General features: G+C 35.6%; 1 protein-coding gene across 1 annotated transcript; it reads right to left on the bottom strand.

The window, feature by feature from the left end:
* Positions 1 to 698: 698 nt before the first annotated feature.
* On the bottom strand, positions 699 to 12,759 carry LOC141644293 (homeobox protein knotted-1-like 6). Its single transcript, XM_074453788.1, has 5 exons — positions 12,111 to 12,759; positions 11,510 to 11,632; positions 11,238 to 11,376; positions 1,589 to 1,827; positions 699 to 1,079 (listed from the first exon to the last, which is right to left on the bottom strand). The coding sequence occupies exons 1-5, from the start codon at positions 12,411 to 12,413 to the stop codon at positions 921 to 923; spliced, it is 963 nt and encodes a 320-aa protein (XP_074309889.1). The 5' UTR covers positions 12,414 to 12,759; the 3' UTR covers positions 699 to 920.
* Positions 12,760 to 24,273: the final 11,514 nt, after the last annotated feature.

Here is a 24,273-nt window from a genome sequence, read left to right as displayed (position 1 = left end):
CAATCCTAGGCTTACACTCAGCTCAGCTAGTTATCACCCCTGCTCATTACAAATGGAGTCAAGATCACCATACGATTGCAACGCTACTCTTATACCATTTGTAACAGCACTATCAATCCCATGGACTAACATTTAACTTTAAAGTTCTTAGAGCATCTTCAATGGTTACCAAAAAGGACTTGTTTACAATTTTAAAAACATTTCAAGCATGTTGCTCACCATTGGAGAGTAGGAAATTTATAACCTGCTTGAAAGCTACAAGCTTGAAATTAAGTAGCTTTCTTTCTATTGGTCGATAAATGAGAAGTGGGTCAATTCAAGCTACAATTATATGTAGTTTACCATTGAAGAGGAACAGGAGCGTAGCTTCAAAGTGATTTTGCTGGAAATTTTTATTTGGCAAGTCAAACTACAATACGTCATAGCTTACCATTAAAGATAGCTTACCATTAAAGATGTTCTTAACACCCGGACAACTAAGTGACTTTAATGGAATGAATGATCGTTAAGCACTCTTTTAAGCTCCATTAATCATAATTCACAACCATTCTCACCTCAAATCTGATAGTAAGTTGGAAAAAAGTAAACGACAGACTGCGAGGTACAAAATTGAATGATCATCTTACGACAAAGACGGTTCCAATGGTTATGACTTATGAGTTACGACTTCTGAAGCATAGCGTCAAGAAAAGCAATGGTTCAATGAAATTAGATACATTATGGTAAGTTGGTTGTCTTCATTGCAATGAGAATACAAATGACGATGGGAGGGTAATTTTTTGCATAATTCTTACCCTCCCTTCACATAATTAACCTAAAATGTGTTTCCAAGTTGGTAAATTGTTGCTGACACATATACATAAGCCAGATTAAGTATGACGAGTCGACAAAATAAATGGACTTGGTTATCTAAACGATGATTAGTCATCTGGGAAGTATTGTCCGGATATATTGTCCATGAGAGCAAATTGCATGTTCTCCGATGGCTTCCAATGACGCTTCCGTTGATTTATAAACCAGTTGTTGATTTGCCTTTGATCCAGACCCGTCATCTCAGCCAGTGCGATTTTATCACCTTCCTGTTGATCAAACACCAAACATATGAGCTATTGCAACTCTTAATTGATGCACTAAAACTTGGGAGATACGGTCTTTCAATAAGTTATTGAGAGACCAGTCTTTCGTACCCTTTTATTTGTATTTCGTGACCCTTTTGTTGTTAATCGTGACATAATAATTTCGTACTTATCTAGATAATAAATGTACCCATCGTATTTTTAATCATGATTTGTACCTATTTTATAACCTTTAGTACCACTTTTTCTTAAAATTGTAAAATAGTCTCAATAAACTTATTGAGAAACCGTCTCTCAGGAGGAGACCTACTCGTTAGTCTTACTCATGTTATTTGTAAGACACCGATAATCCTCGTATGAAAAGAAAATAATTCGGTTTAGCTTTAATAAATTCATTCCATGAGGAATTTACCATGGTCGTCATTACTCATTACGAATTGTCGACCTAAACTGAACCAAACTAAAATTTGCTTAACCTAGCCAAAGAATCGAGGACAGAAGAGTGTACTAACCGTGGGATAAGGCCACTTATAGTGAGCATTCCACCACTCGAAAAGCAATTGCCGGGCTTCCCTAGGTAACTTCCCTTTCTTCTTTTTCTTGGAAAATTCGAGCTTGAGGCTGCTTATGTGACTCCCAAATCTACGAAGAAGCTGATCCTTGAGATCCCGCTCTTCATCCCTGGGCTGCATTTCTTGTACATCAACCTCACCTCCGCTACATTCCTCATCTGAAGACACAGCTGCTTCCTCTAGAATGATGAACACGGAAACGTTAGCTTGCCTGATTGACGGAATCTAAAGGAACATTTAAGTAAGCATGCAACTCGAAACATAACTCATAAGCAACCAACATAAACCCAAATGCAACTCATCATTAGCTTGCCTGATTGACGGAATCTAAAGGAACAAACTTAAAATTAAACCACATCTACGATGTCATATAGTTCACTTGATACAGCTTACCTCAAGTAAAACAATTTCGACGGCAATGGTGACAAATTAAAATGTGGTCATGCAGAAAGCAACCATTCATATCAAGTAAATAAGTGCATCAAGCATGGGTTTATATATCGCAATGACAACTAACAACCAAATCGTAAAAGTTTTAAACTTTATTGTGACTGCATGTGTAGTTTATACTGGCCACATTCATACCAAAACCGCCGAGATCAGTTTACAATAGCCAATTTCGAGATCAAGTCTGCAAAATACACTATATGCCATCATTAATACCAAGCTCAGCTCATAACCCGTAGAATGCACAGAGCAATATTCTGCCCGGTTTTAAATCCAAGTTTGAAACTTCATCTCGTGATCAATTGTCAAGGGAACTCATATATTGTGGTTACCACATTGAAATACAGTCCTAATAACCTTCAAAAGTCATAACCACTAAAACTCGACCGCAATTTGATGTTACAACCTAAACTTAATACCATACAAACAATAAGTGAGGAAACCAACTTACACTGGTGGAGCTAGGGGGGCTAGCTGGAGTGCATGCCCACCCATGATGATGGATGAAAATTTCTACATTTTTAGTGACAGTTTTCGAACTTTTTTCGATTTTACCTTATACAATTACTCATTCGCTCCCGCTAACTTCAAATTCTGGCCCCACAACTACCAACTAACCTCGTGTGCTAAAATCGTCCACTTATTTTGGTCTTTTTTTTTTTTTGCGGAACTAAATTTCGGTCTTTGAATAACAGTGAGTAGCCTAAAAAACTTGGTAAATCATAAATGTAGTCAAAGGTCGTATTCCTACACAAGGGTTTTGATCACCAGTAGGCCTTTGAAAGAGACACAAACCATTGAATGCAACCCACACAAGGCTTTTAAAGGACCAACAAGTAGGCCTAACAAATGTGACATCTCTAAAAACATACTCCATAGAATATAGAAAATTCTGAGGGATAAAAAGGTCAAAAGATAAAAAAATAAAAGTAGATTGTCCAGTCGTTTCCTAAATCAGAGTGGACAAGATGGCACAGTGGCAGCTTCTGCAGTAAAAAAGTAAGAGAAGTTGTCAAGGATGAAAAACATTTCAAAGAGGGCAGTCAAATCCCCGTAATGCACGCTGCTCTGCCTGTACTTCCTCAATGACGCCGTGTCGGAACAAGGATCGTCTTATAACATGTTCAAAAAGTTATCAGAAACGGAGCCCTGAGACTTTTTAAAGTCTAATTTTCTAGCTAAATGTAGACTTAGCAAACAGTTCAATTCGGGTCAGGTCAATTTCAGGTTTGTAAGAATTTAGGTTAGATCGGGTTAGGTCAAGTCATTTTTGGGCTTGTTAGGGATGATGGTCAATTTACAACAATAAACATTCGGATCGGGTCAATTTGAATTTCGGGCAACGTTCGGGAGCTCAGTGCGGGTGTTGGGTTGGGTTATTCGGGGCCGGCTCGGTTTTGTCAGGTCTAGTCAAATGTCTTGCCATCTATCTATTATAAAATACGGATTATAAGTTTTTCTACTATACGAGGTCTCAGAAGGTCTTTTAAAACCTTTAAAATCAGGCCTCTTCAAATTTATTTGACGGCCCTAAGAGACGGAGTTTTATATGCAAGAAATTATGAAGGTCACTGCCTCATAAATTCACTGGCCCCTACCTTTCCAAAGGTGAACAGAATAGTTCAGACACAATAGGATACGAGGAAAACAGGTCTCTAGTACTCATGTGTTACTAATAGTAACCAAATTATTATGTCATCAGACTCATCACATGTTTTATGCAAGTAGCCAGCCATGTATGCGTGCAAGTTTACATGTGTGTGTGTTTTACACAATTATTGTCGATATCGAGTTATTCGAGCTATTACATTATACCCCATACGGATTTTCAGCTAGTCTTGCTTGTGACGGGCTAATCCCGTCACAAGCTTGTGACCTCTCACAAAAAGGGAAAGGGGACAGGGTGGGGCACCCCCCATGTGCTTCCCACTCACCTTTCAATGGACATTTTGTGAGAGGAAACGGTATCCGTCACAAGCTTGTGACGGATATCGCCGTCACAAATGAGAATTTGTAATTGATTTTAGGGTACGATTCTTGGATACACATATTGTTCTAATTTACTAGGACCCTCTTCGATGTAAATTCTATCGTCACAGACCGACGGTTGGAGCTGTAACTTGATTACCCTCAAAGACTAAAAGCTCGCAAAAGACAGGTGGTGGAAGTGTGGAACTAAGGAGAAGTTAGCATTGGGCTCTATCGAGGGATCGAGTGAATCCACTTTGTAAGGTATATATTCCGAATCAGATACTAAGAGATTCTAGGGCAACTCTTGTGAGTCATAAGTCGTGACTCGAAGAAACGGAGCTAAGTACATGACCATGACATGGCCCGAGCAAGCTTTTTTGAAAAAAAATTACACTTCATCGTGACTCAACATGGTTTACTACCCCGACAAAGTAACTATGATTAGAAATATAAGTAAGATTGATGTACAGCTCTAGGGAATTTGAAACTAGCTTCGTCCCCGGTGACTCGACACCCTTTACCCCAAGAACATCACTTAAAAGAGATCTTTACACACCCCAATCTACCATGGCAAACATCATTCACAACCCTTTCATAAGTCTGCTTGCTAGCCCAACTAGGGAGCTCAAAATTAGGAATATTTAGACTTGAAAAATAATATTTCCTCCGTCTCAATCATTTGTTACCTTCGATTAAAATAATTCTCATAAAGAATAAAAAATATAAACAAATGAATAAGACAGGAGAGAAAAAAAAAAAATAAATAAAAAGAGGGTCCCACAAATGAGGCCAAACTAATGCAGGTTCTAAAATGATATAAGTAGGGAAGAGACAAGAAAATAATGAAGTGGGAGACCACCCCAAGAGAGAAGGGAAACTTGGAGAGTCCCTAAGACAACGAAAACGACTATTCAACCAATCCCTAAGAGCTAAGGGAAGAAAGGGAAAGACCGCACTAAAAAGAATGATGTGTGGTAAAGAGACTTGGCATTCAAAATGTGCCCTGCTTTACCCTTCTCAGCGTAAACCCCGGGGGTTTCCATGTGCCTTTAAACCCCACTCTCAACATCTCCATCATATTTACCCCCCTCCCTTTCTTTCCCCAATAATTCTCCTCCCCATTCCGGTTGCCTAATTCGTTTCATGTCGGTTTCGACTCAAAACTTTCTAGGATTGTATATAGATCATTGATGAGGATGACACATCCTCTTAGCATCATCTCTCTTCTAAGAGGATGCCCTCTTCAATGTGGAACTAATTTGGACATCCTCTTTCAAAGAGGAAGACTTCCTCTATTTTTAGAGGAAGTTAAATCTAGGCCCTTGTGCCCATTCTCCCATAAAGTTAGACCATGTGGATTATATTTTATTTTTATAAATTTATCAACTATTATAAAAATAATTAAAATATAAAAGAAGGAGAAGAGAGGATCCTCTTTGATGTGGGGAAAAAATGGAAGAAAAGTTAGAAGGAGGATGGTGATAGTGGAAAATGAGGTGTCAAAAAAATAGAGGAAAAGAGAGGAAATAAGAGGAAGAGGAGATACTCTTCAATGTGCATGCTCTAAGAGCATCCGCAAAGGTGAGGTGCCCCATATTTTATCTTTCCTTTTCTTATTCGCCCACCTCATTTTCCACTAACTTTTCTATTTACCCTTCCCATTTTTTAATTACATCTCCGCAACAATGAGGTTCCCCAACAATTCTAATATACATGTAATATTTTGGGAACCTCCCCAAAAGAACACAAAATTTGCCTTATATTTTGTTGAGGACCTTCCCTAAAAGTAGTGGAACCCCATATTATGGGAAGGTGTGTGCAACAATGAGGTGCCTCATATGAGGAGAGAGAGGGTATATGGGGAGCTAAAATTCCACCATTGCGGATGCTCTAAGGATGCGGATTCAGACCTGTCTCACATCTCGGGCTCGACCACCAAATATTTTAAATGCTATCCCAACTTTGTCTACGACAATAAGGTAAGGTTTTATTAAACACGATGTATGTATAACTTGCATATATAATATTTGGAAAAAAAAAATTGAGTGCAAAAAATTTTAGCTCGACTCCTGGTTCAAATGCTTCAAAGCACGGAATATAGTACTCCCTCCGTCCCGGTCAATTGTTGTCCTTTCGTTTTGGCACAAAGACCAAGGAAAGAGGAGAGGACCAATAACTAAATGACAAGTGGAACAAATTGAATGAGAGTGATCAAATTACTCATCAAGTTCATTCTTAAAATAGAAAGGACAACAATTGACTGAGACACCCAAATATGAAAAAGGACAACAAATGACCGGGACGGATGGAGTACACTCTAATTACTATACAAAGACAAACACTGTGTTCAGATTGAGTGATTTGGATGGAAAAGAATGAAATGGAAAGCAGGAGATTTAAAATCCCTTTTTTGGATAGCAATTGAGGGTGGCAGAAAATGGAGGGGAATATTGGGAGGGAAATTATATCCAAACAACCACACTCCATTCCCCATACTTTCCCTTCTCTCCCTTTCATTCCCTTCCCTCCTTCCCCCTCGCCTCCGGAGGGAAGTGAAAGGAAAGGAAGTGTTTTTTGTTTAGTATATCAAAACACATGCAGCTAATTTTATTGATTACCTCTAATAGATCAAGTTAAATTCCATAACATCATGTTCAGTCTACCAAGTATATCAAAACCACATGTGATCTTGATCCTTAGAGGACTTTCTGTTAGTGCCTGAGTCATCGGTTGTACCGAGATGGGGGATTAGACCCAGACACCTTACTTCATGCTTAGATGTAACCCGATTATTTTTATTATGCATAAAAACACTTCCAAAGCCATATGTTATAAATTTATCTACCGGAATTTAATCCAGACTAAATTTCATAGAAGCACAACATGCAAAGGTTTCAAACAACACTGATGATCATACAGCTGTTGAATCCATATTTCCACTCTTTCTAAAGAAAATTCTTCATAAAAACATCTAATTCATACGGAGTAGTTATTAGTGTAAAGAAGTTAATTTAGAGCGGTTTACAGTAATGATATTACTAACCACAGCAAATTCTTGCTAAACGCCAGTCGCCAGCATTGCAAGATGAAACTAGCATGAAACAAACTTACGGAACAGAAAATACTTGAATATACCACCCATAACATTCCCTTTATCCTAAATTAATATTTTCCTAATACAATACTCCGCAGTAATTTCTAATATTCTCTAGTAATATTAACATTATTCCAACTCAGGAGGTAAAGGGGTCAAATTTACGCAATCATGAGAAACTAGTATTGTTCAACATTTTTCTGTCATAGGTGGTAGGAGTTCCACGCCAAAAAAGTTCACTTAGAAGTTAATACCGGTGTCATCGACAAAATTTGCATAACTTAAGGCTGGCCTTACAGAAATAGCAACTCAGATATAAGGCTGAATAAAAGATGTCAAAAACAGTATGAACAATGCAAGCAGCCCAGCATGTGGCATATGCCAAAAAATAAAAAAGTGGGTATGATCATGTGTTTTGAGAATCTTGTTATGACATAAGAAGTTTAAGGCTTGTCAAAAAAAAAAAATACAGGACTAAAATATAATATGAGACGCACGACGCAACGTACCAAAGCAGATTAGATTGCCAAAAAGTCGATTTGTACTTCCAAATGAAAGTAATAATATAGTTTTGCCAACTAAAATTCCATATAACCATGATGCAGAACATCTAATCACGATTTGATTTTAAGTAATGAAAGTAGCTTTCGAGAACACCATTATCTTACTCAGCATCTAAAGCAGCTAAGGCTTACAAAGATGCACAATCTTCGGAACTAGCAAACACAAACGGTAGCAGCTTTTTCTTTCTGACGAGGATGTGGAAGATAATGCCTCTTTGTACTTCATTAATCATATAGAATCAATGATAAAAGTGATCTAATTACTCTAAAAAATTCCCTAACAAACGCCACCAGCCTTGGTCAGACCGTCTGGCTAATCATCACATTATTAGCTTTGATAAATTAAAATAGCAAGACAGGCACAAAGCATGGAAGGAAATGTTTAAGAACACAAAGAGAGATTATGCAAGCACTTGAGCGAAATATTTTGTATGCAAATCATTGTCAGCTGAATTTTTTTTGGCGGGGGAAGGAATTACTATAATTAATCTTAGATTAATTTGTTACAATTTACGAAGTATATTATACTACGAATAATAGATTTATCAAATGACCGCAGACAAAAATTCCCAATGTCATTTCCAACATTTTGATGAAGTATATAATATATCCAGACTAAAATACTAGCATGTGCCATGGAAACTTGAAGCCCTTTTTAAAGTTACAGAACAAAGCACTATCAGATTATTAACTTCTGAAAGTTTAAAGATTGTAAAGACATGTACAGTGTGTTGTTCATATACGTGCCAACTCAAAAATTTCTATCCGGGATTCATGAATTTTACTTCGATATTTTGTGCAACAACAAGAAGTGAACACTAATTTTCACAAAGGATTTTTGTATAAATATTTGAACATTTTTAAAATATATTTTCGGCAATCACAAAGTTGAAGGACGGGCAGGCTGACAAAAATGTTCTTAGAGCATTGGTTATTTCAAACGACAGTGTGCTATTTTGTTGCTAGGTAGCACACGAATCCTAATGATTGAATGTAAACATTGCAATATATTTTATACTCAAGAAAATAATTATGACAAAACATTCTTAAGTGTGCAAAGATGTATGTCTTTTATAGATGAACGATAGCTAGGCAGCGAAGGACTCAGAAGTTGCAACTCGGTAAGGACATTGACAAGATACTTCTAGCAGTAGAAAGATTTCAACATGCAAAACAAGACGTGAACCAAGGAAACGTAGGGTCGTTGATTTTTGGTAAATTGCTGAAATCTACGGGACTTCGACAATAGCAGGGTTCCTATGCTAGAAAAAACCACACATGACATCAATTTTTCAAAATAAGTGAGCCACATCTACCCGATCACACATTCGAATATATGATATTTCAGTCAAGATCATACACCATACGGGATACCATATAAACAAATAGAGTGAAGAAAACATATATGAGCGCAATGGTGTATTAAACCATGTGCCACACAACTCGCAAAGAAAAACTCTTGGGTCATTGAAAACAACGAGCATTGTGAAACGGTTGTATGCACACTAGATGTACGCACGCATACAAGTATACAACCGTTTAATTTATGTTTTTGTACATTAAAAAACGATACGACTACCCAAGTACCCACATAAAATAATACAAGCAGTCAAGAAGTAGCAGCAACTGAACTACTGAAGTGAACAAAATACGCATCGATAACCGAGCCTCATTAACTTTTCCATCTTAAATAGGAGACAGACTGCCAGAAATAACATTTACCTCAAAAACTTAAGACAAAGAACCGGGAGTAAAAGAAAAGGAAGGATAATGATCAAGAAAGAGCTGAAAATAACATACATATACACACAGTATTAATTAAAATGAATGATAATTTGGAAATATTGGACCTACATTTTTCAGGATTTTTTACAGGCTTTTTTACAACAACAGTTTTGTTTTGGGAATGACAAAAACCTAATTAAAATAAAATATATAGAAAAAAAGTTACTACTACTGTACTAAACTACTGCCTATTGACTGTTTATATCACTGAACAACTCTGAAATGTCAAATTCAGAATCTCTCTACCGTGCAAGTTTCTATCTTTCCAGGTGCTCTTTTTTATATCTCTCTCCCTTCACTGACACGAACTTGATAAACTCTCATGCTATAAAGACTCTAAAAACTGAAATTATAGAATAAGACGGTTTTGACACCGTGAGACGGCCCATTTTTATACAAAAACTGGTCATTTATTGTTAATAAATGAGTTACGGTATCCTTTTACCCAATAGGACCGTCTCACAGTATGAGGCCGTATTAAGCAGTAATTACTGAGAGAGAAAATATTGAAACAAAGGATTTACAGGCACAAAAAGACAGCCCCAAACACAGCTAAAATACAAGGATAGTCAAATGTTAGCTGCCCATATCAGCAGTTTATACTGCTAGACATCCTAGTGAACTAATAAATCCTAGGAACCCCAGAAAAAATAAATTGGATCATTAATAATGATTCCGGCAGGCCGCACTCACTAGCACTATAAATTCGTAACAATATTTACGGTCATTGTGACGTTTACTACTGCAACAACGACAAAGGCTTTCTCCTAAGATCATTAGTCGAGTAATGGTCTCAAAAAAACACGAGCAAACAATATAACGAAAAACAAAGGGTGGATATCAATTGACGGGAATATTAAATTGGTCCACGGGTCCTTCTCTCTGATGTGCGCAATAATCGCACCCGAGAGAAGGATTTGTTCGTCGAATGGACATATAGTGTTGGCCAGAAGAAAAGAATGGCTACTTATTTTTAGGGTTTACAAGGAAAAAGTTCTAAGCCATACAAAACACATCACTTTCAGCCCCATTCTCTCTTTGTGTTTCCTTTATTTATACTTAAACTATACACCTACTATAATAAATCAAAATCATAGACAAAACCAACTGTTAAGACAATGATTAGAAGGTATATTTGTGCACCAATGCACCATTATTGAATTGCACAAAGTTCAATGAAGATAAACACCGAGAATTCGCATTAGCATAAGCATTAATACACTATCGTAGTAGTAATTATAAAATATTAAGAGTAACACCCATGAAATATCATAAAATCTCGTTTGACCGTCTTAAGCTGAAAACAAGTTATGTTCATGTTATGCACGAAGTAATTCATTTAACAATTAGTCTTGCTAAAGACGGGTTGGAACAAGTGACGAATAATATCACTCACAAAACGGATAGGGGGACAAGGTGGGGACACCCCATGTGCTTCCCTCTCTCCTCTATTTGGGTCATTTGTGAGGAAAAATGGTATCCGTCACTTCAAAGTAACGGATACGTGCCGTCACAAATGAGATTTTGTGTTCATTTAATTACCGCTATATTGACTATGTTGTAAGCTTCAATTAGTCTTAAACAAACCTATTTTCACGAATCACGCCATGTGAGTCATCTAATTATCGCTATATTGACCACTCTGTATGTTGTAAGCTTAAAACGATCTTAAACAAAGTACGAGTAACTAGTAAAACATAATTATCAAAGAGAGAAAGGATAAACTAACCACCAGAACTGCTTCTAACAAAGGCTCCCTTACAAAGATCCCGGAGCTGCGATTCAATATCACCCAAAAACGTTGTCGCTTCGTCAAACGGTCTTGAAAGATCTACCTTATATTTGTCCAATATCTCACAGTAAGTCTCCTAAATTTAATTAAAAGAAGAACAAAAAGTCAACATAATTAACCTAATCCATAATCATGATAACAATTCTTTAATTTTAGTCAAATAGGGGACCATTTTTATATATAGTACTGTAATTATCTTATATATATACCATGAATTCATCAAGCTCAAGATCTTCTCCTATGCACGTTCTCACTCCTACTTCTTGCCTACGCATTTCGCTTTCCCTCCTGATCTCCTCGAATATCTTCGCTATCTCTGGTGGCGCTCCCACCTTAATTTCCACCGTCAAATCAAATCGATTAGTTTACTAAAAAACTTACATATATTAAAGTAATTAAACAAACGTATGAAATTTATTTGAAAGGAGAGTGAGTATTCACAATTCCAATTGATTACTCGCTCCATCTCAATTGATCGGTTAGCTTCATTTGCACAAGAAGTCAAATGAAGCTAACGAGATGAAGCGAGTAATCATTAACTAATCTTGCGCGGTATCGCACAAGATAATTTATTACTCCCTCCGTAGCGAGTAATCATTATCTAATCTTGTGAAATATCGCACAGGATACTAATTACTCCCTCCGTCTCAATGATTTATTTGATTAGTTATTTGACTTTTTCTGACGACGAAAAGTCAAATAAATCGTCATTTCTTGTTTAAGACCGTCTTAATTTAAGAAACGGTCTTAAGCAAAACCAACTGTAAATGAATCTAACTCGTATAAGAGAATATTAAGAGATTAAACAACCTTATGACAGTCAATATAAGCACGAAGAAGACGAGGATAGTGAGGATGAGAAGCGATCTTCGCTTTAATAACCGCAGCAGAATTATGATCATCAGCCGAAATAGCAGTGCCGGAAGCAGCAGAATCAGACATAGTAGCGGAAATAAGTTCATCAGAACCGAATCTCACAGCTGAATTCATCATTAACGCGTGATAATCCGTCGGTAAAATTAGGTTTTCCGGCGTCATAAGCGCCTTTTCCGAATACTCCGCCGCCGTCGTCGGATGATGATGATTACGATGTAATCCATATATCTCATCCATTGATAATTTGATATAGATATTAAATTAAATTGATTAAATAATGTTTTTTAACACCGACAGACGGTTTTAGGCGGGAGTACTTGAGGCACTGTCGGTTTTATAGGATATAATTAGGTTAATTTGGAGGGATATTGGGGGAGGAAGTTAGTAGAAATGGGAGTGGCAGAGAGAGAAAGAAGGATGTATTGGGAAGTGTGAAATTGGTGATGTTGTTGTTGTTGTTGTTATAGTAGTAGTAGTAGTATTGGTGTGGCAGTGATGACTGAAGAATGAATGAATAATCATCAAATTGCAGCTGGATTTTTTTCTAGTAGAATAGAAAAGTGATGGAAGAAGGGAGAAAAATAAAAAGATGATAAGGAAAGGTAAGGCTTTTATTGATCATGAAGATTGAGGTGGTTGTTCATGTGAAATATTGACCCAATTGAGCCTTTACTTTTTCTGGAAAATGAGATAGCGTTATAACTTGTACCGTAAAAAGTAAAATTGAAAAGCGTTGTTATCGATCAAGAATATTAGAGACGTTGAAAATTTTGTGTTTTTTAGGAGGATTTTCTTCTTTAATACCTAGAGATAATTTATTTTAAAATATTATAAAGGCTTAGAGCATTCACATTGAAGATGATTGATCATCCTCTTCGATAAAAGATAGTGTTAAGAGGATGTCCTCTTTAATGTGGCACCCTCCTCTTTACATCCTCTTTGAAGAAGAAGAAGAAATGGAAGACATCCTCCATTTATAGAGGATGTCCATGTAGAGGAGAAAAAGGATTACGCATCCGAGGTAGTATCTCATACCTTGTAGTTTTTGAGCATATACATTTTTTTTCCAGAGCATATTAACATTTATAAATATAGTTTTTGAGCAATATTCTATTTTTTTTTAATGTAATGTTTTAATAAATGTGCTCAAAAACTTTATACTAAAGCAGAAGTCAAAAACTTTAAAATAAAACTCAGAAAATAAACAATAAGAGGTACTACCTCAAATGTATAGTCTATGAACTGCTGTAGAGGATATCCATGTCTTGGCCCTTGTGCCATATAAGAGAGAAAAATGGTTGTTGGGGCCTACTTAAAAGGTTGAAATGAGAGGACTTGATCATCGTCTTTGATGTGAGAAAAATAGATGAAGAACATGGAAAATTGGAAAATGGGACAGAAAAAAAAAAAAAAATATTATATCCAATGAAAAATTAGAAGAGAGGAAGATGACTTTCTCTTTAATGTGTATGCTCTTATGTACAAGGAGAACACAAGAATTTTTCTTCGTGGATAAACTAGATGAGTCATTACTTTTCGGGAAAATGTGATAGCATTGTTATTTTATAGTTTCGGTTGTTAAAATGAGATAGTGTTATTATCTTATCCTCCCTCAAGTCACTATAATGTTCCCACTTTCCAAAAATGGATTATTCAACTAATGTTCTCATTTCCTTTTTTGGTAACTTTTACTCTTATTTTATTCATTCATCTCTCATATCACCAAACCCCACACAACTCTTTTACTCCTATTTTATTACTTTCCTTTATGTTTTGGCCCCACAATTCTTTATTTAACTAATAATAATTCATCTCTCTCCTATCATCAACCCCACACAACTCTTTTACTCCTATTTTAATACTTTTCCTTAACTATTGTGCTCATATCAAATGAGAACAATATAGTAACTGGGAGGGAGTAGTAGTTTTTTTTTTTTTTTGTGTTGACCACGAATATCTCCTACCGACAGCTGGGGCAATCTCTTTCGGGGTATTGAAGCAATTTAATTGGTAGACTCCTCTCAAGTTTGATATTTTTCATTCGCAAGAGTCTAAAATCGAACCCCTAACCCTTACATGCCTTACCAGGCATACCCTTTATTCCTTTAATAAAGTTTGTACATTTCTCTTTCCATAATACGTGGTCTACATTATACGAGCGGGTGATACTAAATTTTATATCGGACATCTGGTAACGTCCTATTATTACCTTTCCTTTGTTGTTAATATTTTTTCCCTCCACCTTATAACTTTCTATATGTTTTTTTTTAAAATTATAGAATGATGAGCTTTTTATCTCTTATCTTGGTGTAGATAGATATTCCTTGGTAGAGGACGGTGTAGAATAACTCTTTGGTTAAGTTTTACACCTTTTGACTTTGATAGTATTGGAGGTTTAATATGTGGTTATAGTTTTGAACTTCTGATAAATCAACCGTGATAACATAAATTAAGTGAACAGTAAAATTATAAATAATACAGTAATTATTATTATAATCTCTTGTACTTTTGTGAGTCATTAAATGTCAACGCATTACGCATTTACATGATGATCAAAAACAATTGGAGATTTATTTGTGATAAACCAAGAGTTACTATCATGAGCTTATTTAATTTAGAGACGATCTGACGATCGTATGCATCTTCGGTATAAAACGGGTCAAATAGACAAATATTATTCTTTATAGGCACGGATTCTTATTTACAAAAGGCAGAATACCTAGGAATTAGGAAATGTCAAACTCGTATCCCATCCCCATATTATCGTAAATTAATGCCTGAAGTTAGTTTCAAACCTCTGAAGTTGCTTTCAAATACGGAGTATTTGATAAATAAATGTAACAATTATTTTGTAAAAGCTAACCAAACTTATAACTTGATAAATAAATGTAACAATTATTTTGTAAAAGCTAACTAAATTTATAACTTAAATAAAAGCACATGTATATGGTCGGACAAGATACTGGAAGGAGAACATTGTCCAAGTATGGGGAAAAGGTGTATTAATGGGAAAAATTGTTGAGAGAAAAATACAAAAATGAGTCACAATATACGGAGTATTATTTATCTATTATTTATAAATATATTATTTATCTATTTTATTGTAAATATCATTTTCCACATTATTTATGCTAACACTTTACGGAAAAAAATATTAAATAATGTTATAATTTTGAAAAGTGATTAGACGATTTCATTAACAATTAAAATCCAAATGCTATATTTTGATCTAACGGTTATATTTTGATCTAACGGTTATAATTAAAATCCAAATGCTTTTCATTATTCCAACGGCTATATTTTGATCTAACGGTTATAATTAATTGATGGTTTTATTTTGAAATATTAAATCCAAATGCGACAATATAATTATTTTGAAATATAATTAAAACCGAGTAACTCATCTAATTATTAAAATCGAGTTTCTTATTTTAATAAATAAATCCGAGTAACCAATTAATACAAGTCGAGTAACCAATTAATACAAGTAACTCATCTAATTCCGAGTAACCAATTAATAAAAACTGAGTAACTCATCTAAATCTGAGTAACCAATTAATAAATATCGAGTAAGTACTTTCACGCAGAAATACACAGTGCATTGAAAATGTAGTATTTTTATTATTTATTAATTGTTCCACCAATCAAATTTGGACACATAGGAAGTCACAAAGGTGGTCAATTTTATTCAAGTATGGTCACAAATTATTTCATTTGGTCACCAATTAACTACCTTAATTAACTCACTAACCATGACCAAGCAATTGACCTTGTTTGGGGATGGTCTAAGTGATAAGTGCTGGTGTGTGACACTCTTCGAAATCGGCTTGATCAAAGCTGAGCACGAGGTCGATCAAAGCCTCAACTAAGCTTGACCAAATACGAGACAAGCCCGAGTAGAGTAAGACTTGGATGGAAATCTCGTTTAGACTCATTTATAATTGTCTAGTACGATTTTAAGATAGAGCCAAGCCTGAGCCCGATCAAGCTAAGCTCCATTCGAGATTGAGCCGAGCTTCAACTTCAATTTCTTAGCCTCGATAAGCACCCAATTGATCACACTTGAGCTAGAGCTTCGATTGACTTTATTACCCCTCTAGTAGGAACATAAGAGCATCCGCAAAGGTGGAAATCGAGCTCCCCATATACACTCTCTTTCCTCATATGGGGCTCCTCATTGTTGCACCAACCTCCCCAACATTTGAGGCTCCACTGTTTTTAGGGAAAATTCTCAAAAGAAAAGTAAGGCAATTTGTGTTCCTTTGGGGAGGTTCCCAAATTTTTGTGTGTGAATTGGGGAACCTCGTTGTTGCATATAAATATAGTTATGAAATGGGAGGGTAAATGAAAAAGTTAGTGGAAAATAAGGTGGACGAATAAGAGAAGGAAAGAGAAAATATGGGGAGCCTCACCTTTGCGGATGCTCTAAAGATTATCATAGATCGGGGAATTAGATTGATATTTATAAAAGTTAAAGTCGTAAAAAGTTGTTCCTAATTTGAAGTCTGAAAAATAGTTTGTAGATAGTAGTACAATACATCCAAACTACATTAATAACAAAGAATTTTCTAATGCATGTCCTTAGAACACTCGATAACATTCATTATCCTACTCGATAACATTCATTAACCAATTTGAAACTCTACCAACTACTCCCTCCATTCAACTCAACACTACCACTTTTTTTTTTCACATTTATCAACGCGTCTTTTACGCGCTAAATATCGTTAGCTACGTATTTGCGAAAAATATAAAAGTCAGATATTTTTAATGTACTCGTAAAGACGAATAAAACAAGATCCCACATGAATATATTTTCACTTATGTATTGGGAGAAAATTGAAATTAAATGTTTAACTATGAATAGTGTACAAAATAGATAATGGTAGTGTGGAGTTGAATGGAGGGAGTAATTGATGAACGGCTGTAGATACGATTGTCTAACCTCAAGCGGTATAGTTAGTATATATAATAGTTTAAATTCTATATCCATATATTATAGTGTGAGACTTGAGAAGAAATATTTGTATTTCATAAGTTACCCTGATTATTAATCAGAAAAGGATCGTCTTATGGACAAAATGAAATATACAAAATGTTAATAATGCCCTTAAGACATACGTTAGAAATCGGCCATCGTGGTTTAACTCTCCTTGCCACAAATGAACAAAAGACTGATTGGTTTGGTAACTTTGTCCAACAGGGATTCAAGCATTAATATTCACACAATTTTCTTCTTTTGAAGTAAAAACAAAACAAAAAAAGGTTAGTATGGTGTCAAATCTAAGAGTTTTGTATCAAAATTGTATGGACAAATTGACTTAATAATCCGGTTTTAATGGAACCTAACCTTTCGTGGAAATGTTAGTACACCAAATAACGATTTGAACGTTAAAATAGTAAACTTAATCAAACATGGAGATGTTGTTTGTAATCTGTTCAGTTTTTTACGTGAAAGTGACCAAACTCCAATTGTACATTCACTCATTCTTATTGTAGACGGCACTATAGCTGATAAAAATAAGGTCTCATTTGGTTGCCCCTTCTAATTCATGGGAGTTGTAAAATCCCATGAATTAGAAAATTGCAACTTGTTTGGTTGCTCATTTTTTGCCATGATGTGGGAATTTTATTTTCCAAAGAGTCTCAAACTCCTCCATAATGGAGGAGTTGGATTACCTAGTCCCCCCTAGGTAATTGCAAACTCCCGTGTAATTGAACTCCTACATCAGCAACCAAACGGATTTAGCTAATTCACGTGAATTTGATGTGGGAACTTAAATCCCATGAATTCGATATTCCGGTGGAATTGTATTCCAACGGGCAACCAAACGAGGCCAAGTGAAAGAGAGGGTTGAAAAAAAACTTTTTAAAAAGACCGTCACAAGCAAGATTTGGTGACATTTTAACAAATAAAATAAAGGGTTTTTCTACATGATAACCCTGTGTTTTTTCCGATTCTACATGGTAACCTTCCATTTTCAAAACACACACGTGGTAACCCTGACCTCACTTAATACATATTAACATGACCTTGAACTTGTATCCCGTCAGTTTTTCCGTTAAGTAGCTAACGGAAAGTGACGTGGCTAATTTAATTTTGAGTTTTTTCTACATGGTAACCTTGTGTTTTAAAAAATTGTACACGATAACCCTATTTTTGTACAAAACACACACGCTTAAAAAACTACTCATTCAATTAATCATTTTTCTCTCATTTTCACTCGATTACTCTAAATAATGATTAATCTTTTACATCTCCTTCCTTTCGCTCCTATGGGGGGTTTTACTTTGGAATTTAAAAGATCTAGTTAAGGCTTTTACAATACCGAAAAAAGATATTTCAATACTCGTTTATATGTAGGATATTGGAGGAATGTGTTTGATATAATTATTTTTCTTCGGGCGTCTCACTTTCTATATCGCTTTTTGTCTACAAGGTGAATAACTTAGTCTCCCTCCCTGCGCTCGCCCATTTGTTGGCTGGGAGCGAGCTTTGACCGAATGAATAAGCCTGCGACAAAAAGAGTCAAATGATTAATTGTTCGGGAATTGGAAACAATCTGAATAATCAAATTAATAACATCAAGGATGTGGAGGTGGAAACAGTTCGTTAGCATGAGCGTATAAAAAACAGATAGAGTAATCGAGTGAAAATGAGAGAAAAACAATTAATCGAATGAGTATTTTTGTAAGCATGCATGTTTTGTACAAAAATAAGGTTATCATGTATAATTTTTTAAAACACAAGGTAGAAAAAACTCAAAATTAAATTAGCCACCTCACTTTCCGTTAGGTACTTAACGGAAAAATTGACGGAATACAACTTTAGGGTCATGCCAATACGTATTAATAGAGTTCAGGGTTATCACGTGTGTGTTTTGGAAAGGGAAGGTTACCATGTAGAATCGGAAAAAATACAGGGTTACCATGTAGAAAAACCCTAAAATAAACATTATTCTCTCGGTCTCAACTTTCAATCATTTGTTTTAATTAAGAGGCTCCAATAAAGAAAATAAAAATTAAATAAGTAAATGGCCTGAAATATTTATTATTAAGCAAAAGTACAAAATTGTAAGCTATAGCGATAGTGTGAAACAATTTAAATCAACACTTTTTATAGAGGTGATGGTGCATATAAGTGATCAGTGATATCACTCCTTCATTATAAGTTAGAACGACTATAAGTAAGACTAATTGTAAACAAATATACGAAGAATTTCTTGTTAAAAGTTACAACTTAAGTTATAAGTTATAACCATCTTACCATTAAGGCCCTTTACTTTTCGGCTTAATTTCAGCTTTTATTCAGCTTATTTCACTTTACTTTAGTTCGGTTCAATTTAACACTTTGAGCTTATTAGTTATTTCAAGCTTTTCAGCTCTATTTGACTTAACAAAATTCGGATTCAATTTATCTCCATATAGCTCCTTTCAGCTCACTTATCAACACATTCTCTCTACTTTTCTCCCCCATATCTCTAAACAAAAAAAACCCTAATTTTTTTCTTTGATCCGCCGCCTCCAACTCCCACACACTACCTCCCTTTTCCTCCCCCAACCTTCGCCGGAGATGGGCTCTTTCATGGGCTTATCTCCGGCGGATTCGGCCCTTCACAATCTTCTTCCTCCGTGGTTATCGTTCCTCCGAGTTTTATTTGATGATCGGCCTTGTTGTGACTGATTGGTTGTGAGGTTATGCCTTGTTGATCCAATTTTCTGCTCTTCATCTTCCGATTCTCCGCCTTGTCTGCGCCAGTCTTGCATGCACCCTTGGTCAGGGGGTGTTTCCCCTTCCCCTCGCCCCTTTCCCCACCCCCTGGTAAGGCCTTTGTCCTAGGTTTTTAATGTTTTGGTTGTCGGTTTTGGTGTTGTTAAAGTCAGGCCGTCTTTGTTGGGTTGTGTCGATGAGCTTTGTTTTTTCAGGTCTGTCGTTTTGGGACCGATTGGTGATCCCCCCCCATTTCCCCCACCAATCGGTCTGTCGTCTGGGGTGTCGGTTGCGGTTAGGACCGATTGGTGATCCTTTCATTTCCCCCACCTATCGGTTCTATGCTTTATCTGTCCCTTGTCAGGTTTGTGGTCGTTTTTTTGTCGGTTTTATGGTCTGGTTCTTCTTTGGACTTTGTTGGTCTTGTTACATGTGAGGCTGTGGTCTCGGGAGGCTGTTTTTGAGAATCTTGGTTTGATTGGGTTTATTGTGGTCACTGTGTTGACCGATCAGTTAGGGTGGTCTTGGTGTGGTCGTTGGGTCTGTCGGTTCGTTTGGAATGATTGTACGGTTGAAGGTTTTGGGTATTTGAAGTGTCATGGTTGGGTTGAGTAAGGGTCTGGTATAGTGGTATCTGTGTTGGTTTGGTTGGCTGTGGTGGTCTCTTCTACAAGCTTATGGTGTTTAAATTTCCTTTTAGTCTTTTTATGGTATTCCGAATAATTTTAGCCGTTATTTCAAGGAAGTTTTGGGTGTCCTGTCCCTGTATCCTTGGGGTTTTGGCTATCGCGGTCTCTTCACGGATGTCTCAGGTGTCCTGTCCCGTTATCCATGGGACTTTGGTCATAGTTAAAGAAGATTGGTGTCTGGTTCGGGTTGGATCCGTCGGTAGACGGTGCTTAAAAGCAAATATGGACAGAAGATTGGCTTGGGGGTGTTCCTTGAGGTGGTTTGTAGGCATGTTGGGTTTGTTGATACGCCGTTCGTGTGACTGTGGAGTTTCTTTGTCTTGGTGTAGGAGTCCATGCTCCATCGGAAGCAGCATGTTGTCTGCTATCCACCTTTCTTTTCTACACTTTTGTGGCGTAAGTGCACCATGCAGTCGTCACTTCGCTACTCACCCGCATCGGAGGCTTTCAAGAGATGTTAGATGCTTGCAAGACGAGGATAAGGAAACGCGCCTCAACTTTTTCGTACTCCATCAACCTAATTTTCCTTCCCGACATTGTCTTTTGCTAGGTTTTAATAGTTATTTTGTAGTGATATTTGCTTACAGGTGTAATAAGGGCATTGTATGCCCGAACATTATATAGGTAAACCTTTCTTTACTACTGCCAAAAAAAAAAAAAAAAAAGCTCACTTCATATGAGCTTATCTCCATTCAACCCGAAAAAACAGAGTTTCTTCGTTTCGATCATTAGCTCAATTTGATTCACTTATCATTTAATAATTAGCTCAGTCCTCTTTCTTTAATTTTTGTGAGGCAAACAAATGATTAGTGTATATTTTGTCGTAAATAAAGCTGTGATTTGGGAGTATCACAAAATCTCATTGAAGACGGCGATATCCGTCACAAGCTGAAGACGGATACCATTGTCTCTCACAAAATACCTATGAGAGGCAAGTGGAGAAGCACATGGAGATGCCCCACCTTGTCCCCTCTCCCTTTTTATGAGAGGTCTTCAGCTTGTGACGGGATTAGCCCGTCACAAGCAAGACGCTTTGTGGGAGTATAGATACAACACAAAGATAACTTTAGCGGGTGGCCGACACGTTACTTGTTGCTAGATGGAGCCCACAACAATTGTGATCACAAACATATTAATTACTGTAATTAATTAAGCTTATTTTTAATCACTCTCCATTTTTAGTTTCAGATACATTTTCTTAATCTGGAAATTTTGGTAAACGAACCTTTGACACTTTCCCTAATTTGCGTGATTGCGTCCCCAACAATTTTACACTGAGAATGTCTCACAAACATGCTAAAATAAATACATTTTTTAATTGGAATGACGATCGAAAAAGGTAAATCTCAGGTTGATTCGTTTAATCATCTTGTTCTAATAAGCAATTATACCAACTTTGTGGCACACTGTGTTTTTTTATAACTCGGGACCCATAACCACTATTATCTTTGGTGTGTCTCAGTGAAATTCTCAGTTATACGTGAATACGTGATAACTTGTAAATTATGTATATCATATTAATTATCCTAAAGTTGACATGTTCGAAGTCTATAAGGTATAACCTAAATGCATAAATAAACCTCCATGATATATATGAGTTTTAGAGTTATTATGAGGCAATGATATGGATCAAAATACTCGGAAAAAAAAAACCTTTTAGGTTATTGTATAAGACTTGTTATAGTGTTTCTTACCTTCAAATTGTTTGTAATTTCGTTACTCACTCTCCCTTTACAGATTATTATTGTAAAATATATGAAATATTTTTTTCAGAACGTATTCCAAGTCTTTGATTCCACAATAGAGAATGACGAAGTTATAGTAAATTTGAAAGTAAGAGACACATTATCATGAGATTTTTACACAATAATTTGAAATATATATGCTCATCATCTAAATTATATTTAGGCTATTATAGATGAAAATGAAAACGATAGTTTTAACGTAAGACAGGCATAATAAAAGGTGGTCCAATAATTATATTTTTACTTATGCAACCTTAATCTTATTTTAATAACGACTGATCTATTTACATATGTAAATTTCAATCATAACTTACCGTGTTTTAATAAAAAATTAAAACTCGATATTAAAATATCTCAATTCCAATCATAATTTACTAGTATGTTTCTAGAGTGGACTTAATTTAATTGGAATATAAAGCAATGTCATTTTCAATTTTTGTAGAGAGTTATTAGCAATGTAACATGTAACATTGTGCATGGCCTTTTGTATGCATGTTGAAGTCCATGAGTCCCACACACTCCCACCCAAGCTTTCATTCATGGGCCGCAAAAGGGAAAGAACATAGAGATTACAAGACACACATGGCCCATTAATGTACACTAGAAGCTCTAGAACATATTTTGTGGGCCTGGGCTAGATAACCGGGTTCAATCTTGTACCCACAAAAATTGAAAGTTAGACATAAGTTGGACTTATGTCCCTAACTATGTGAAAGCTTAACGGGCTCTTTTGAATTTTTGTGATATCGACGGTTTGTCTTAGTTAAGACCGTCTTAACTTAAAAAGTCTTATTCCCTCCTAGTTTGAAAGTCGGTTCCCCTTTTCAATTCCATGCTAGTCGAATGTTGGTTCTTCTTTCTTTTTTTGGTAAATTTTGTGTGGTATAAATTCAATTTCATGTGGGGTATGGTGTTTTTTGTGGTCCAAATTCATTTCCTTAATTTTGGTGCCCAAAAGAAACGGAACTAAAACTCAGACTAGGAGGAAATATATCATTGCAAATTCTCTTGTGCGACGGTCGTACGTGTGATCAAGAGAAAAGTGAGCACTTTTTGATAAATAGTTACCATTTTTTTTTTTCAAAATGATCACTATTTACCTAAAAGTGATCACTATTGACAAAAAAACAGGTCACTTTTTGCAAAATAATTCGCTAAGACCGTTGTACAAGAGAATTACTGCTCACACCACTCCATTTCATTTTTGATTTATTTAAATCGTTTGTGAGAGCTATTTTAACTTAAGATGATCTTAAATAAGAAGTTGTGCAAATATAAGATTTAAACTTCATTTCGCAAAACTACCTGAAAGTTAGCTGAAATCTATTAAGTCCGCAAAAAAGCTGTTTAAAAATGAGGTGCAGATAAATTTGTCAATATTATTGAAACTATTTGGCAAATTAGACTGAAAAGGTAGGTAATATATATGATAAAAAGGACAAATAATTATATAGTATTTTTATTATTATCGTAATCGTTAAAGAGGCGGAAAAGAATGATAAAACGATTTCCAGCTAGTTTATTTGTCACATGCTAGTCTAAGGAGCTCTTTATTTCAGCTTTATTTAACAAATAAGCTACTTGTCATACATTTTCTCCAAAATAAAGCTGGAGTACTTTTATCGTATTATTAATATTTGTTCGAGCAATTAGTTGTTGATCAATTTAAAACGATATAGTCTTAAAATACATAAACGTTAGTTAGTTAGTTAATACTTTATTCTTTTGACAACTTTGGTTTATTTTTTAAATCAAATCGTCCAAATGACAATGTGGTAGTTACTAATTTTGAGAAACTTGACAACGGAGCAATGACAGAGACGACTCATTATATACATGGATGTTTTACTCCACAATATAAAAAAGTGAGTTATTCAAATATTAAAAGTTGAGACCATCAGTATGAAACTTTGTATGGTAAAAACCTCAATGACACCTTATAATATTGTAAA

Source organism: Silene latifolia, chromosome 2, assembly GCF_048544455.1.
Source record: "Silene latifolia isolate original U9 population chromosome 2, ASM4854445v1, whole genome shotgun sequence".
In the NCBI taxonomy this organism is placed as follows: domain Eukaryota; kingdom Viridiplantae; phylum Streptophyta; class Magnoliopsida; order Caryophyllales; family Caryophyllaceae; genus Silene; species Silene latifolia.
Note: the sequence above shows the minus strand (reverse complement) of the source record. Positions and strands in the feature narration are given on the sequence as shown.

Excerpts from the sequence above, each read along its gene's own strand:
- LOC141644293 (XM_074453788.1), bottom strand. The coding sequence starts at position 12,413 with ATGGATGAGATATATGGATTACATCGTAATCATCATCATCCGACGACG. Across the intron at positions 11,633-12,110 it reads CTTATATTGACTGTCATAAG|GTGGGAGCGCCACCAGAGAT; the intron begins GTTGTTTAATCT and ends GTGGAAATTAAG. Across the intron at positions 1,080-1,588 it reads ATAAGTGGCCTTATCCCACG|GAAGGTGATAAAATCGCACT; the intron begins GTTAGTACACTC and ends TTTGATCAACAG.